This window comes from Trichomycterus rosablanca, chromosome 21 (assembly GCF_030014385.1).
Source record: "Trichomycterus rosablanca isolate fTriRos1 chromosome 21, fTriRos1.hap1, whole genome shotgun sequence".
NCBI classification, from domain to species: Eukaryota; Metazoa; Chordata; class Actinopteri; order Siluriformes; family Trichomycteridae; genus Trichomycterus; species Trichomycterus rosablanca.
The window spans coordinates 9,687,246-9,704,862 of record NC_086008.1 but is presented as its reverse complement, the minus strand read 5'-3'; the positions used below and the strand labels follow the sequence as shown (position 1 = coordinate 9,704,862).

Genomic DNA, 17,617 nt, shown 5'->3' with positions numbered 1-17,617 from the left:
TAGCAGGGGGAAAAATTCTAAATGGCATAGCTTGTTCCTCCCATTGTGTTAGCTGTTGGCTGGTATAAATAATCTAAGCCAATTCGCAATGGCTTTATGTAATGAATTGCAAATGCAGAGATGTTTGGACCAATTAAAAGCCCTGAATCTAAATCGAACTTCCTCGGGAGCTTCAGGCATGAATCAAATTCCAAGCTCTGGAAAAAACTCTGGCTCATTGTATCGTCTCCTAGACACACAGCTGAGCATCGGAGTAAAGCATTGGCCAGCCATCGTAAATTGCTCTCAGCTTCTTTCTTACCGACTGCAAACTCTGCACATCTGGCGGACCAGTTTAGGCTTGGCTGTAGTTGAAATGTTTATGATAGCGGGGAATCACAAATCTGGACAGTACTGGTGTGTAGCTCATTAATGTGCTTTACAAAAGCCAGCTGGAGCTTGGGCTAACGTGCACAGTGAGCGGTTTCAGCGCCCCCTGTCAGTGTTAGCAAAAAGTCCTTTATTTTGTTAAATGTATGTAACAAAATCTATATGTGTGAACTGAACATCATATAACTGATCTCACATCCTGTTGGCAGCTTAATAAAATGTATCCTTTCTCAAACATTGCAAACAGTAACATACATGCTTGGAGTGCTTCGAATTAGCTCCCAGTGCTGGGCTTTCATAATATTTGCTTATTCTAATCATCTTACTGGTGTTACAAGGACCTTAAAGCAAACTTGTAGGATATTCTGGGAAATACCAGTGTCGATTAGTTTCATAGTTTACAGTTATCAGTTTCCTCTCATTAAACCAGACTGGTTTTCGCTTCAACGGCTTCACTGCTTCATCAGCATACTTCTGTTTCTCATTACAGTATGCTAGCACTGACGTTGGCTTTGTCATGCCTGATTTATTCTCCGACGGTGCTCTCTGGAATACAGTCGTTTCAATGTCAAAACAATGAAATAATTTGTGTGAACGCTGTGCCTAGTTTTGTGTGCATATGTTATTACTCACCACTTATATGGCGCTTTGGGTTAGGGGGTTACAAAAGGTTTTCCAATACAATATGTATCGTTATTGTTGTTGTTACTGAACCATGATGTTATGCATATTTGCTGGCACACAAAAAATTCCAATGGGAAACACTGGGCACAGGGTAGCAAACAGGGTGGCAATCCATTCGGCCATTCCCCCCTCCTTCAGGTGTAGCCAATGTCTGTGTAGATACCTGGCTGGTTGAGCACCACTGAGATTTGAACCCGGATCTCAGCGGTAGTCGGCTAGCAAAATAACCTAGACTTTTACTTGTAGTGGTCCAAAATGTAGGGCGGCACGGTGGCTAATTGGGTAGCACTGTCGCCTCACAGCAAGAAGGTCCTGGGTTCGATCCCCAGACGGGGCGGCCCATGTCCTTTCTGAAGTTTGCATGTTCTCCCCGTGTCTGTGTGGGTTTCCTCTGGGAGCTCCGGTTTCCTCCCACAGTCCAAAAACATGCAGTCAGGTTAATTGGAGACATTGAATTGCCCCATAGGTGAATGGGTGTGTGTATGTGTATGTGTGTGTATGTATGTATGTGTGTCTGCCCTGCGATGGACTGGCGTCCCGTCCAGGGTGTTACTGTGTGCCTTGCGCCCATTGAAAAGCTAGGATAGGCTCCAGCACCCCAGCGACTCTGATTGGATAAGTGGTTAAGACCAGTGAGTGAGTGAGTGGTCCAAAATGTGCATCAGATTAGTACCTGCATTTCATTTGTATTAATTCATACACACACTTTGCTTCACATCTAGTAGACAGGGAACCTATCTCTTATGTTAAATCTACTGCATTTAGTGACGTGCTCTGTCAATTTCATTTGAAGCATTTGGGGTTGCTCTTGTATACAGAAAATAGTAACTAGTGCCCTCCTCCAAGTGTGTTCAGCTTCCCTGTAACACATGTTCGAAAAGATCTGGTGGCTTATTTCACCTGTCTCATAGAAAACATGTGCCAGTCTTCACCTGCCACTCAAAAATGAGCTACTTCATGGATGTTGGAAACAACTAAACTATGAAAAAGTGAGTAAATCTAAAAAATAAGGCAAAAATCGAGCTTTTTTTAGTTGTGGTTTTCCTGCCAATGACCCTATTCACAAGTCATAAGCAAAGCAATATGGAAGACATTTAAAACATTGATTGCAGATGTGAACTCCGTAACAGGCAGCATTATTCCAATCTCAGATTACACACATCTAGACGTGTTGAAAATGCTCCAAAATGCAAATCAAAATATGCTACTTCACAGTGTTGTGTTTTGTAGGGGTTGCCTGGGCCAGTAGGAAATCCAGGACCGAAAGGAGTTCGGGTGAGTGACTCGAAGATACACTATAAAAAGTACAAAAGTGTTGGGATACCACTTATAATGATTGTATTCATGTGTTTGAGCCAGAACAATTACTAACAGGACTAATAAATCAATTATGTAAAGGAAATTACACTGATCAGCCATAACATTAAAACCACATCCTTGTTTCTACACTCACTTTTCATTTTATCAGCTCCACTTACCATATAAAAGCACTTTGTAGTTCTACAATTACTGACTGTAGTCCATCTGTTTCTCTACATACTTTTTTTTAGCCTGCTTTCACCCTGTTCTTCAATGGTCAGGACCACCACAGAGCAGGCATTATTTATGTGTGTTAGTGTGTGAGTTTTTAAATACCGTGTCCACCCACTGTCCTCTCTATTAGACACTCCTACCTAGTTGGTTCACCTTGTAGATGTAAAGTCAGAGACGATCGCTCATCTATTGCTGCTGTTTGAGTTGGTCATCTTCTAGACCTTCATCAGTGGTCACAGGACGCTGCCATAGGGTGCTGTTGGCTGGATATCTTTGGTTGGTGGATTATTCTCAGTCCAGCAGTAACAGTGAGGTGTTTAAAAGCTCCATCAGCGCTGCTGTGTCTTATCCACTCATACCAGCACAGCACACACTAACACACCAACACCATGTTGGACGCTATCAGCCCAACTACACTTAAAACCCTTCTGGTGTTGCCACATGTCACCTCACTGAAGAATGGCAGCTTGGTGGGTAGCACTGTCGCCTCACAGCAAGAAGGTCCTGGGTTCTATTCCCGAGTGGAGTGGTCCAGGTCCTTTCTGTGTGGAGTTTGCATGTTCTCCCCGTGTCTGTGTGGGTTTCCTTCAGGAGCTCTGATCCCCCTCACACACACACAAAGACATGCATTTAGATACATTGCTAGTGATTGTGTTTATTGAACTTGAACTGATAAATTATGTGTCTCCTGTTACTACCTGTCCTGTGAGGAATGGAACCAAGGTGTGTAACATGACACTGTATGAATATTTTAAGACACCATATTCTAGACATTTCCAGACATTTAATTACATATAAAGAGATTTACACAAATGATTAAAATCCCTTAGAAGTAAACCTTAGACGTAAACTGCCCAGCAATAGCACAAGTCTCTGAGATATTTACTTCCTCTCTAAACTAAATCCTGAATGCTATCAATTACATCAATATTTACAGTGAAAACTCTGTCTTGCAAAAATCAGCAGCTTATTGTGGTCGTATTAAAAGTACAAAACCAAACGCTCTCAACGGATCTGATTCTGATGGTTAGAGTTCATCCCAGTTACAACTCTATGAATGGAAAAGTCAGAAGAGTGAGATTTTTAGCCTGCTTTCACCCTGTTCTTCAATGGTCAGGACCACCACAGAGCAGGTATTATTTGGGTGGTGGATCATTCTCAGCACTGCAGTAACACTGACATGGTGGTGGTGTGTTAGTGTGTGTTGTGCTGGTATGAATGGATCAGACACAGCAGCTACTGTAGTTTTTAAATACCGTGTCCACTTACTGTCCACTCTGTTAGACACTCCTACCTAGTTGGTCCACCTTGAAGATGTAAAGTCAGAGACGATCGCTCATCAATTGCTGCTGTTTGAGTTGGTCATCTTCTAGACCTTCATCAGTGGTCACAGGACGCTGCCCACAGGGTGCTGTTGGCTGAATATATTTTTGGTTGGTGGACTATTCTCAGTCCAGCAGTGACAGTGAGGTGTTTAAAAACTCCAGCAGCGCTGCTTTGTCTTATCCACTCATACCGGCACAACACACACAAACACACCACCACCATGTCATTGTCACTGCAGTACTGAGAATGATCTACCACCCAAATAATACCTGCTCTGTGATGGTCCTGTGGGGGTCCTGACCATTGAAGAACAGCATGAAAGGGGGCAAACAAAGCATGCAGAGAAACAGATGGACTACAGTCAGTAATTGTAGAACTACAAAGTGCTTATATATGGTAAGTGGAGCTGATAAAATGGATAGTGAGTGTAGAAACAAGGAGGCGGTTTTAATGTTATGGTTGGGACATTTTGTAAAATGCATTAAAACTGTAAATCTGTGATTTGTTCATTCTTTTGATTGTCAGTGCATTTACTGACCAACAAATCTGTGTTTTTTATTTATAATCTAATTAAGAATTTGATGCCTGCAACACACCTAAAAAAGTTGGGACAAAAGCATGTTTACCACTGATATCCATCAACGTTTCTGTTTCAGTAGTTTAATTAATAGTGGGATTTTTCTTCATTCTTGCTTGATATGTGACTTGACCTGCTCAACAGTCCATGGTTGCCATTGTCTGATTCTCCTCTTCATGAAGCTCCCTACGTTTTAATAGGAGGCAGATCTGGACTGCAGGCAAACCAGTCTAGCACATGCACTCATGTCTGCAAAACCACACTGTAGTAACGTGTACAGAAAGAGGTCATTCATGGGAAAAATTCATGGGAAAAGATGTTGCCTTAATGGCAGCATGTGTCTGTCTAGATTCTTACTATACACCTCCGCCAGGTGTCTTCAAAACTGTGCAGGTCACCAATGTCATGAGTGCTGATTCACTTTTTGCACATTTTGCTGATAACACTCTGGATGGTCCTTTTTGTCCTTGGGACAGAACTTGACATCATTTTTCATCTTGGCATAGCACATGTTTCCACTGTCTTTTTGTCCATTTAAGATGAACTTTGACCACAGAGAGCTCCCTAGCATTGCTGCATAGAGTTGATCTATGGCTTTCTTGTAGCGTCATAGAGTTTCAGATTGCATTTCTTAAATCAGCGTTTGACAGTGTTAAGTGAAAACTTTTTTTCTAAAACACTCCTGAGTCCATGTGGCTACATTTATCACAGTAGCATGACAGTTTCTCATGTGGTGCTGTCTGTGGACTTAGAGGTTCATTCAGCAGTGATTTCCAGCCTGTGGTTGCCCCACACGGAAATAATCAAAATACTATGATTGATAGATGGTAAACGATTATTGCCGATCTTTAATTAAGAAATCCTCAGGTGTTACCAGTTCACCTGCTTAAAGTGGAATGTTTTATGAACTTTTCACTTGTATTTTGCCTGTCCTAGCACTTTTTGAGTATGTTTCCGGTTATCAAATTCTGATTTTTGAAATACATTAAAATACGTTAAAAGTCTTTTTTGTGCTTTTGTCAATAATATTAAGGTTCTGGAAGATTACAATCACAGATTCTTGTTTTTATTGAATTTTACAAAGCGTCCCGAGTGTATTCTGTAGGCTAAGCAGATTCTTTCAGTGCATATTTCCAAGATTTACCACTTTTGCTAGAAAAAGCGAAACCTTGCAGAAATTTAATGTTATAACATGGATGAAGAAAACAGATGGCAGGAAGAATAACACAAGCTCGGATAAATCAGACATAAATATTGAGAAATAAAAACTGACTTGCTGTGAGACAGCGGATGTTCATTTTGATACAGACAAAACTGCTAGTGTTAGTAGCCGCAAGGTGGTACAAAATAAGGCCAGGGTCCTGAGGTTGTGTTCCATGGTAAACACCGGTTTGAACCAAACATTTTTTTAATGCAATAAATAAGATCATTAGTAAGTACATATCAGCGTAAGTGCTTAGTAAAGAGGTAAGACTCAGATGTTCAGACAGACAAGGGAAGTTCATTCCACCACTTGGGTGCAAGTACAGAGAAGAGCCTTGATGCTTGTCTTCCTTGAATTGTGGGTGGAGGATCAAGTCGAGCGAGACAGAGCAGGGTTCTCAAAGGTAGCTTGAGGCCGGTCGATTTTTGGCTTTGTAGGCAAGCATCAGTGTTTTAAACTGTACATATAGGCCTACTATTTACACTGATCAGCCATAACATTAAAACCACCTCCTTGTTTCTACACTCACTGTCTATTTTATTAGCTCCACTTACCATAGAGAAGCCCTTTGTAGTTTTACAATTACTGACTGTAGTCCATCTATTTCTCTGCATGCTTTGTTAGCCCCCTTTCATGCTGTTCTTCAGTAGTCAGGACCCCCACAAAGTAGGTATTATTTGGGTGTTGGATCATTCTCAGCACTGCAGTGACACTGACATGGTGGTGGTGTGTTAGTGTGTGTTGTGCTGGTATGAGTGGATCAGACACAGCAGCGCTTCTGGAGTTTTTAAATACCGTGTCCACTCACTGTCCACTCTATTAGACACTCCTACCTAATTGGTCCACCTTGTAGATGTAAAGTCAGAAGCAATCGCTCATCTATTGCTGCTGTTTGAGTTGGTCATCTTCTAGACCTTTATCAGTGGTCACAGGACGCTGCCCACAGGGCGCTGTTGACTGGATATATTTTTGGTTGGTGGACTATTCTCAGTCCAGCAGTGACAGTGAGGTGTTTAAAAACTCCAGCAGTGCTGCTGTGTCTTATCCACTCATACCAGCACAACACACACTAACACACCACCACCATGTCAGTGTCACTGCAGTGCTGAGAATGATCCAACACCCAAATAATACCTGTTCTGTGATGGTCCTGTGGGGGTCCTGACCATTGAAGAACAGTGTAAAAGGGTGCTAACAAAGCATGCAGAGAAACAGATGGACTACAGTCAGTAATTGTAGAACTACAAAGTGCTCCTATATGGTAAGTGGAGCTGATAAAATGGACAGTGAGTGAAGAAACATGTGGTCATGTTATGGCTGATCAGTGTATATTCAGTATGTGTGTATAGGTGGAACCTTGGGGTTTTGGTTTAAACAGTGGTCTTAATATAAATAAATAAAAAACACAACACTAAGTTCTTAATGCAAGATTAAGTGATTTATTCTGATGTTCTGCTCAAACCTTTGTTTATAGGCTGCTCATATGTGTTATTAATAAACAGTTTGGGGGAAAAACACCCTATAAGTCATATATCTCATATTTAATGTTCACCTTCACTTTAGGCTGTTGCATTAACTGTTGTATTCATTCAAGTCATCATAACCATCATTGCTGTGTCTCTAAATCCAGTGCCAGCCAGCCACCCAGCTTCAGCGATCCCTGGCGTGAGGGTATGTGCCCTTGGACTACATCGTGGAAGCCAGCACCATGCAGTCCATGGGCATATACACTTGCCTCAAGGCCTAGTTCTTCATGAAGTCGCCCATCCACTGAAGCTAACTGCCTAACAACATCTAAATAATTATTATAATTGATCTTTGCTCCAGGTCAACGATCGTATTAAAAAATTGAAGTTGTCTTTTTTCTCTCCCCCATCAATCTGTCGTCTTGTAGGGTTTTATTGGAATCCCTGGGCTCTTTGGTCTGCCAGGACCTGATGGTGAAAGAGTAAGTATAGCTTTTAACTCTGATGAGTAAAAACGTACATCTGTGAGAAGGAGTACGTCTGTGTTTTTCAACGTAATGCTTGTCCAACAAATCCCTACAGACTAAAGCTAACCTGCACATCTACTTTTGTTTTTGTTATTGAGTTTACTTCCACTCCATATAACCACTTTGAATTCTCACAAATCTTTTGACTTTGCACTTACAAATATGACCAAAACATTATATAATGATTAGCACAACACAAACAAAAATTGTAAAAAAAAAAAAAAAAATAGGTTGACTGTCCAATTTATACCTGGCATCCCTACGTTTTGACACAATCTGTATTTTGATAAGATTACATTTCATTAAATGTAAAGTTTTGTTCCTCAAGATAGACAGATGTGAAAAATATTGCTACCCTTTTATTTTATTAAAATATGGACTCCACTCAGGTGGTGCAGCGGTAAAAACACACGCTGCAACCAGACTGGGATCTCGAATACATCGTATCGAATCTCAGCCCTGCCTTGCCGGCTGAAGGCTGAGCGGCCACATGAACAACGATTCGCCGGTTGTTCAGGTGGGCGGGACTAAGCCGGATAGGGTCTCTCTCTGTCAGAATGGAACAATTACGATCTCTGCTGGCTGATTAGAGGCGCCTGCACAGAGATGGGGAAGGAATGCTCTTAGGGTGTGTCTCTCCGTACACAACGCTAGGTGACACAACACTCGTCAATGTGTGGGTGATAAGATGCATGCGGCTTGCTGCCCACGTGTCAGAGGGGGCGTGGGTTAGCTTCGATCTCCTCGGTCAGAGCAGGGATCGGCATAGGCAGAGAGGAAGCACGATGCAATTGGATGTGCTAAAGGGGGAGAAAAAAAGGGGAGAAAATGCATTGAAAAAAAATATGGACTCCGCTTCTACAAGCAGGAAACACAAAAAGCCAGATTTGACTTTGCCATATGCATGCAGAGTAACCACTGTCCTTTTGCTTTGGACAGATGAAACAAAACTAGAAATCTTAATTCACACCAACTTAAATAAAAAGCCTGATAAATAAAAGCCTGATCCTCTAGAAGTTGATGAAAAGCTTTAAGGTTTGACATTGAGCAAAAGTCAATTGAGCTCTGACCACTGTATGTGCTACAGATTGATAGCAAATAATTTAAGGAGTCAATAAAAGTGTATAAATTTAAAACGAGTCCCTTTTTTAATCACTATAATACCCTTGTGTGAAATGTCCTTACAAGCATTGTGGATGGCTGTATGTTCTCACTGCAGCTCCCTGAAGAGAAACTACCAAGTTTAATCATGGAAATTTTGCGGTTTGCCTCACTCACAAGACCACTTGGCTCATTTAATCATGCCAGTCTGGAAAGCCTTTGTGCACACGCTGATTGCAAACCCTGGCAAAACAGCCGCCCTTCACTAAAACCACACAGATCCTCTCAGTAGCGGTGGCCACTCGCCACTCTCTCAATATTTGCACGAGGTCTGCGAGTTGGCAGAATACCTGCCGTGTGGGAATTCTAAGCCTCTCAGGAGCTGAAAGAAGCTCTGCTATGGATTAGCTGGATCAGGTCTCCAAAATCCAGTCTCTGACTGAGCTCCCATAGTTTGGATTGTGTAGCAGTGAAAAGGTCTCTTCAACACGGATGCTGAACATTACAGCCAACATAATCGCTGATTAATTGACTCCTTGCTCTTTTTTTCTTTCTCTCTCTCTCTTTCTGCAGGGTATTCCTGGTGTTCCTGGGAAGAAGGGCAAGATGGGTAGGCCGGTAAAGTTTTCTCTCACCATTCTCTCTCTACAAGTCTCTGTAATTTTTTGTGTGTAGATAGATAGATTACATACATAAATGGATGAATGGATTGATCGAAAGATCGATTACTTTATTAATCCCATGGGAAAGTTAGATACTACAGCAGCTTGTAAACAGCAGTGTTAAAGTATACAAGTATTATTGTACAACACTATGTAATCAAATAAATAGAAAAAGAATGTAGTATGTAATATAAAAAAAACTTTAAAAAGTGTCATTGCAGTAAATATTATCAGATGAGATATGTAATATGTAATATACTAAACTGTTGTAAGGTATTCTTTGCGGTAAATATTAAGTGTAATGTAATGTAGACTGTTCATCACTGAAGTCACAGCGTTGTGGGGGTCAGGCTGTCTAAAAGTTTGTTGGTCATACCAAAGGCCCTATTTAATTCACGGCTGTGAAAATCTATATATACAATATACAGCTGATACTTTAGGCTTACTTTAAAGGGACTTACAGAAATACAAGAATATTATGTTACAGAATTGATGGATTCAGTCATACACATATCCCTTTTGCATTGCCTAAATTTGGGTATATACAAGTCCCCTGAGCTTTCTGGTGCCCTCTGATGTTTGCACGACACCCTTGCTAGCCAAGGACCACACTCTGTATTGTAGATGCTATTGAAGCATTCCTCAACCCTCCCTCCCTCTGATGCCAACTATGTAATGGAGTATTGTACTAATTGACCAATACATTTAAGAAAAAAAAATCATTTACCAAATGGTTAAAAGCTAAACAGCAAGCTTGTAAAGTCAAAAATCTGGAAATGTAAAAAGTGTTTAATGCTAAGGAGCATTTGTGTGAGTTCAAGAAAAATATTCTTGTGGTTTAAATATATTTAGCATGGGCACTCAGGTGGCGAAGCGGTAAAACACACTAGCACACCAGAGCTGACTGCTATCTGGCAGGCTGGGCGCCTACATGAACAACGACTGGCTGTTGTTCATACAGGGTAGGAGCTGGACAACTGGAAACTGATACAATTATCACCTCTGCTGGCTGATTGATGGCGCCTACACAGAAGCAAGGAATACTGCTGATCAGTGTGTGTCTCTCCGTACACAAAGCTGATCCGCATATGAACTTGCTTCATGCTTGTGAAAAGATGCAGTCGGGTACCGCACATGTGTCTGTGGGGGCGTGTGTCAGTTTCGGCTCTCCTCAACCAGGGCGGGGATCAGCGTCAGTGGAGAGGAAGTGTAATGGTTTGACGGTTATTGGATACCCTAATAGTCAGGGGAAAAGGGGAAGAAATATACAGTGTATCACAAAAGTGAGTACACCCCTCACATTTCTGCAAATATTTCATTATATCTTTTCATGGGACAACACTATAGACATGAAACTTGGATATAATTTAGAGTAGTCAGTGTACAGCTTGTATAGCAGTGTAGATTTACTGTCTTCTGAAAATAACTCAACACACAACCATTAATGTCTAAATAGCTGGCAACATAAGTGAGTACACCCCACAGTGAACATGTCCAAATTGTGTCCAAATGTGTCGTTGTCCCTCCCTTGTGTCATGTGTCAAGGTCCCAGGTGTAAATGGGGAGCAGGGCTGTTAAATTTGGTGTTTTGGGTACAATTCTCTCATACTGGCCACTGGATATTCAACATGGCACCTCATGGCAAAGAACTCTCTGAGGATGTGAGAAATAGAATTGTTGCTCTCCACAAAGATGGCCTGGGCTATAAGAAGATTGCTAACACGCTGAAACTGAGCTACAGCATGGTGGCCAAGGTCATACAGCGGTTTTCCAGGACAGGTTCCACTCGGAACAGGCTTCGCCAGGGTCGACCAAAGAAGTTGAGTCCACGTGTTCGGCGTCATATCCAGAGGTTGGCTTTAAAAAATAGACACATGAGTGCTGCCAGCATTGCTGCAGAGGTTGAAGACGTGGGAGGTCAGCCTGTCAGTGCTCAGACCATACGCCGCACACTGCATCAACTCGGTCTGCATGGTCGTCATCCCAGAAGGAAGCTGACGCACAAGAAAGCCCACAAACAGTTTGCTGAAGACAAGCAGTCCAAGAACATGGATTACTGGAATGCCCTGTGGTCTGACGAGACCAAGATAAACTTGTTTGGCTCAGATGGTGTCCAGCATGTGTGGCGGCACCCTGGTGAGAAGTACCAAGACAACTGTATCTTGCCTACAGTCAAGCATGGTGGTGGTAGCATCATGGTCTTGGGCTGCATGAGTGTTGCTGGCACTGGGGAGCTGCAGTTCATTGAGGGAAACATGAATTCCAACATGTACTGTGACATTCTGAAACAGAGCATGATCCCCTCCCTTCGAAAACTGGGCCTCATGGCAGTTTTCCAACAGGATAACGACCCCAAACACAACCTCCAAGATGACAACTGCCTTGCTGAGGAAGCTGAAGGTAAAGGTGATGGACTAAACCCAATTGAGCACCTGTGGCGCATCCTCAAGTGGAAGGTGGAGGAGTTCAAGGTGTCTAACATCCACCAGCTCCGTGATGTCATCATGGAGGAGTGGAAGAGGATTCCAGTAGCAACCTGTGCAGCTCTGGTGAATTCCATGCCCAGGAGGGTTAAGGCAGTGCTGGATAATAATGGTGGTCACACAAAATATTGACACTTTGGGCACAATTTGGACATGTTCACTGTGGGGTGTACTCACTTATGTTGCCAGCTATTTAGACATTAATGGCTGTGTGTTGAGTTATTTTCAGAAGACAGTAAATCTACACTGCTATACAAGTTGTACACTGACTACTCTTAGTTATATCCAAGTTTCATGTCTATAGTGTTGTCCCATGAAAAGATATAATGAAATATTTGCAGAAATGTGAGGGGTGTACTCACTTTTGTGATACACTGTATATATTTAGCACTTAAGCGTAATGGGCGCCAAATTCAGAATTTGGACATTGAACGTTAGGAAACCTGAGCTGTATTTTATATTTTGCTTGTGAATACTTTAAATGTACAGGTTTGGTATTTTTTACTGTACTACAAAATTTGTCAAGATTCTAATTCATAGTAATTACACATTTATTACAAATGCAGTCGACAGAGATTTGTAGTATTGAAGTATTGGTAATTTATTTAAAAAATATTAATGTCCAGAGATAGACAAGCCAAAATCTAAATTAAAATAAATGTGTAAGAAAGGGCAGATGACTGATCTCATCTATTATTAGGAGTCATCAGTTCTTCACTTCCTCTTCATGCTTGATCATTGTGAGCTGATTGGGTGGTAAATAGGTCATTTCTTTATCTATTCTAGTCTGTTTTTGGTGGAGTAAAGAAGACAGATATCATTTCCTCTTCCCTAGAGTATCAGTCAGACCTTCAAGGAAAGTATTGCTAAGCTGTCAGGTTGCATGTTTAAGGTTAGATAAGCTAAGAAAGAAATTGTATCGTTCTTAATTTAAGCCAAGGAAATAAAATTAATGTTGAACTAACAGAAATGGATCTCTATACGGCATTATTATGCTTTTTGAAATATTACTGCAGTTTGGAATGATTCCTGGACATTTTTAGCAAACTAGTTTTTCCCTCTATTAATTGACTGTAGACAATTCTGGGTATCTGTACACTTTCATAGAAAGAACATTAATATGTTAATATGTTTACTTACCCTGTAATGCTGCAGAAGTGGCTGCATCTAGCCCTTACCCTCCCAGGTTGGTAGCTATTATCCATTAGAAAAGACTCGGCTAGTGGACAGGAACTGATAAAGACTAAATTAATCCACATTCTGTATTTCACTTCATTTATATCTACCACAATGTCCTCGTCAGAGTCACATCAGATCCTGGGTTCACCGGGAACACTGAGCGCAAGGCAGGAACACCCAGGACAGAGCGCTAATCTATTGCAAGGCTTCAGAGCCTTCCCTTCTCAGACATAGCCAATCGTGTCTGTCTAGATGCCCAGTCAGATGATAGCACCTCTGAGATTCAAACTCAGATCTCAGCGGTAGTGGGCTAGTTTATTAGCTCTCCGCACCACCTGAGCACTTCATTTACATTCTATACAATGAAAAACACAGTTAGTTACTTTGTGGTTAATTAACCCATTTAAAATACTTTTTTAGTCTATTACTTCAAACTGTGCTAGACCGGAGTCACTCTAACTAACTCAAGGTGAAGTAAAACCTATTTTAAACTTGTAGATGATTGATTGTCCACATCAGTAAAGCAATACTTTTTTTAAAGCAATAAGTTTTATTATAAAAACTAAACATTACATTTGATATTTGCTAAATTTTATTTGCACTAACAAACCAAACCTGTACACCTCCAAGTTCTTCCCTGGTTAATACAGTTATGTCATTGGTCCAGTCCATTTTTTCTTTCTTTGTTTTACAGCATTCATTAAAAGACAAGTTCATTCAGGGTGGGTGCCAGACAGGATTCCTCATAACTGATGCAGTTTCGACCTCTGTTGGCTGATTGATTGCGCTGCACTGAGACGGGGGATAATGTGTTGATCAGGGTGTCTTTCTGTGCACAAGGCTGATCCACATATGAATTCGCCTTGTGCAGGTGAAAAGATACAGTCGGCTACTGCACACGTGTCGGAGGGGGCGTGTGTTAGTCACGGATCTCCTCAGTCAAAGTGGAGGTCAGCAACAGTAGAGAGGAAGCTTAATGCAATCGGGTAATTGGATATGCTAAAATCGGGAGAAAAGGGGAGAAAAGTTTTATTTGGTCTAAATACAAGCCTAATAAAAAGAGACTATTTATTTAGATAAATATTTATGCATGGTTTCTATGGGAAAACTGTCACTCATCTAGTTAGCTTGGTACATACAGGAGGTGGGATTTGCTAGAATATGGGTGAAAATATGCACAGGAAACATAATGGAAAAATGCCTGTGGAAAATACATGACAAGAAAAAAAAACTAAGCATGATACCATTGTTATTTTGTGCAGTTGCTGTGTTAAAAATAATATCCAAAAAATGCCAAATGATTAGACAGGATGAATCTAGACAATAGGCTTAGTTACAGTATGATCAGAAGATGTTTTCATGTGGCTTTTGCAAGAGAAAGCTCTCTTGGTCCCAACAAGCATCGGACACGCGCCACTACGCAACATCATGGCCCCATTATACATAATGAAATTCTACTTGGAACAAAAACAGTCCTCACAGCAGATTTTTCTTTCTCCATGCGCCCGGACTCAACCAGCACAGAGAAAATAAGCAGGGAATTAAATTTCCTGTGAGGAAATTAACATCATTGTCACGGTTCGGTCATCCTCAGTGTTTCACCCATGGGTTTGTCAGTATGTACCTGTCATGACCTGGAATACAGCTATCATTATCATTTTGCTTACTAATAATACATTTTATAAGCAAATAGTCTCATCTGGGATTAAACAAAGCATTAGATTCTCTTACTGAGTGACGGTTTGCTTGTAATGTGAATTCAAGACAGAGCTGAACATGCAGGATAACTGCACTTCTCTGGTTACGTCCTGGAAACCACGTTTGTTCTGTTAAAGTCATTTCATTTTCACTCACTGTTTCTACTTTTCCATGCAAGGATGTTTAGTTTGACATATTAGTGACTTGTAATTTTTTAAAAGAACAGCCTGTACCCTGCGCCAAGGATAACAGGTTTTGTAACAACCACTTTACAAGCCTGTTATACTAACGACACTTTTATTACTTACTTCACTTCCAGACCCTATTAGTTTTAAGAGGGGAAAATAGTAGCTGCTATACACATTGACTTTAACTTTGGTGTCTTATTTCTTATTGTTAGGTTCTTTATGTTGTGCACGTATAGCAGTGCTTTTCAAACTTGTGCTCCCTTATACATGGCCCTTCTTATACAGCTTAACCAAAATGTATCTTAAATAAAGGAGCTGCAAAGAGCACCTTTGATTAATACAAATTTTACACACTGTACATACAGGTTTTTTACTAAGATATTCTAAAATTTTCTAAGATTTTAAAGGTGCACCATTATAATTTTTTTTTATTATTATTATTATATTTGTATTCATTTTTCTCCCAATTTAGTGTAGTCAATTTGCCTTCCACTGCTGGGGATACCCGATTTTTTGCAGTTGAGGAGGGTATATTGCTGCTCACGCCTCCTCTGCCCTGTGCACAGCTCTTAACGGAACCGTTTTCCACCAATGCACTCTGCACAGGCGCCTCTATCCGCCAATCAGGGTCCTTACACAGCCTTTGAAGACCTCGACCACATAATCCGGTCATCCCTTCATACAGGCACAGCCAATTATGCCCACTAGATGGTGCCCAGTTGACCAGTAGCAATGGCGAGTTTCGAACCCAGGAGTTCAGAATCTCAGCGCTGGTGTGCTAGTGGAACATCCCGCTGCACCATTTAGACAATACAAATCTAACTAAATAAATAATTCATACCTGCTTATTCAATTTGTGTTGGATTGTCTAGGGTTAAACTAAATAAACCACTTTGACTTCCTATCAGAACTTTGCCGCCTCTGCTGTTGTTAGAAAGAATGTTGGTGATTTGTGGTCCACCTGTACATTTACAGAGGGTCAAGAAATCATAATTCAACGAGAGACCAGTTTCAAATGACAATGAATCTGACCAATCATATCTTTCCTCTTATGAGTGTGCTTTGTTATACTCACAGAATTCGTGTGATATGATTATTTAGGAGAATAGTTCTCCAACTTAAGGGGTTAATTCATTTATTTTGCTTTCTTTTAATTTAAATCCCATTCTGTTTAGATAATGACTTAGTTTCTTTAACATAACTGGACAGAACAGAAAATAGACACAGTGATGTCAACAGTCCAGATGTTTTTTTTAAGGCTTTTTTAAGGCTTTAAGGCAAAAAATATATAACCCAATGTGACCGATTCCCTTCAAATATTCTTAATAAAAGCCGCTCAGGTTAAAACACACACTGAACACCAGAGCTGGGATCTCGAATACATTGTATCGAATCTCAGCTCTGCCTGCCGGCTGGGCTGAGCAACCACATGAACAACGATTGGCCTGTTACTCAGATAGGGGTGGGATATTAAGCCGGATAGGGTCTCTCTCTCATAACTAATTCAATTACGACCTCTGCTGGCTGATTGATGGCGCCGGCACAGAGACGGGAAAAGAGTACTGTCAGGGTGTGTCTCTCCGCACACAGTGCTGATCCGCATTGCACTCGTCAAAGTGTAGTGACAAAATCCATACGGCTGCTGCCCACGTGTCGGAGGGGGCATGGGCTCTCAATCAGAGTGGGAGTCGGCATTGGTGGAGAGGAAGCATGACACAATCGGGCAATTGGACGTGCTAAAGGGGAGAGAAGGGGGAGAAAATGCATAAACGATATATATCAAAAATGTTCTTAATAAAGATTTTAGTTTGATTTTAAATTCGAGTTTGCTCATGTGTAAATACAGTAGTGTCTCAGTGCCTCTCTTTTTTTTTTCTTTTTTGTGTTTAGGGCTTTCAGGGGGATTTCGGTGAGCAAGGACCACCGGGCCCCGATGGAAACCCAGTGAGTATTATGCTGCCTTTCTTTATCCTTGTCTTCAATGCTGATATGCAGTACCCTGAACTGTTCTATGTTGGTACTGTTCTTACACATTCCTGTTTACTGTGACTAGGGCTTGTTTCTATGGCCTAATTAAATGAAGCATGACAAAGTAATTGTAGCTAATAGTGTCATTCATTTTTAGTTAACTACCGAGACCTTTAACCGTAAGACTACAGCTAAACTCAGTTCTAACCCTAAAACTATCACCCTGTCCTAATCCACCACATTAGGCGGCTTTCAAATGACAAGCATTTTGTGCCCTCTATCACCGTGAGGCAAGGTGCATGCAGCCTTAGAGTCTAGTCGGGCACTCTGCAGATGGAATTAGGCAGATCTTAGGGTGGAAAGGCTAGATGGAGATTTACTTTTTTGCCCCTACAACAGCAAATCATACTGTCTGTCATGTTCCTGTATACATTAGGATTAGCCACTGGCCACTGATAAGAGGCGTCCGGTGGCTTTACACTTGTTGGTGGCATCATGTTCTTGGGTGTTATGCATGTAGCAGAAGTGCTGCTTAGCTTGCCGCGTTGGGTTTGCAGCTAAACTTTTCAAAGCGTCTCCAATGAGACGAACTGTTTGATATGACATAGTAAAAGTGAACAACACTTAAGGTGAACAAAACTTAACGTGACTT

The 17,617-nt window shown here is 41.2% G+C and overlaps 1 protein-coding gene across 1 annotated transcript in view; it reads left to right on the top strand.

The window, feature by feature from the left end:
- The window catches only part of col27a1b (collagen, type XXVII, alpha 1b), a 132,705-nt gene that overhangs the window by 67,796 nt on the left and 47,292 nt on the right, over positions 1 to 17,617 (top strand). Inside the window, exons 10-13 of the mRNA XM_063017903.1 lie at positions 2,284 to 2,328; positions 7,588 to 7,641; positions 9,361 to 9,405; positions 16,888 to 16,941. Coding sequence (XP_062873973.1) covers positions 2,284 to 2,328; positions 7,588 to 7,641; positions 9,361 to 9,405; positions 16,888 to 16,941 — 198 coding nt within the window. The remainder of the gene's footprint in view (positions 1 to 2,283; positions 2,329 to 7,587; positions 7,642 to 9,360; positions 9,406 to 16,887; positions 16,942 to 17,617) is intronic.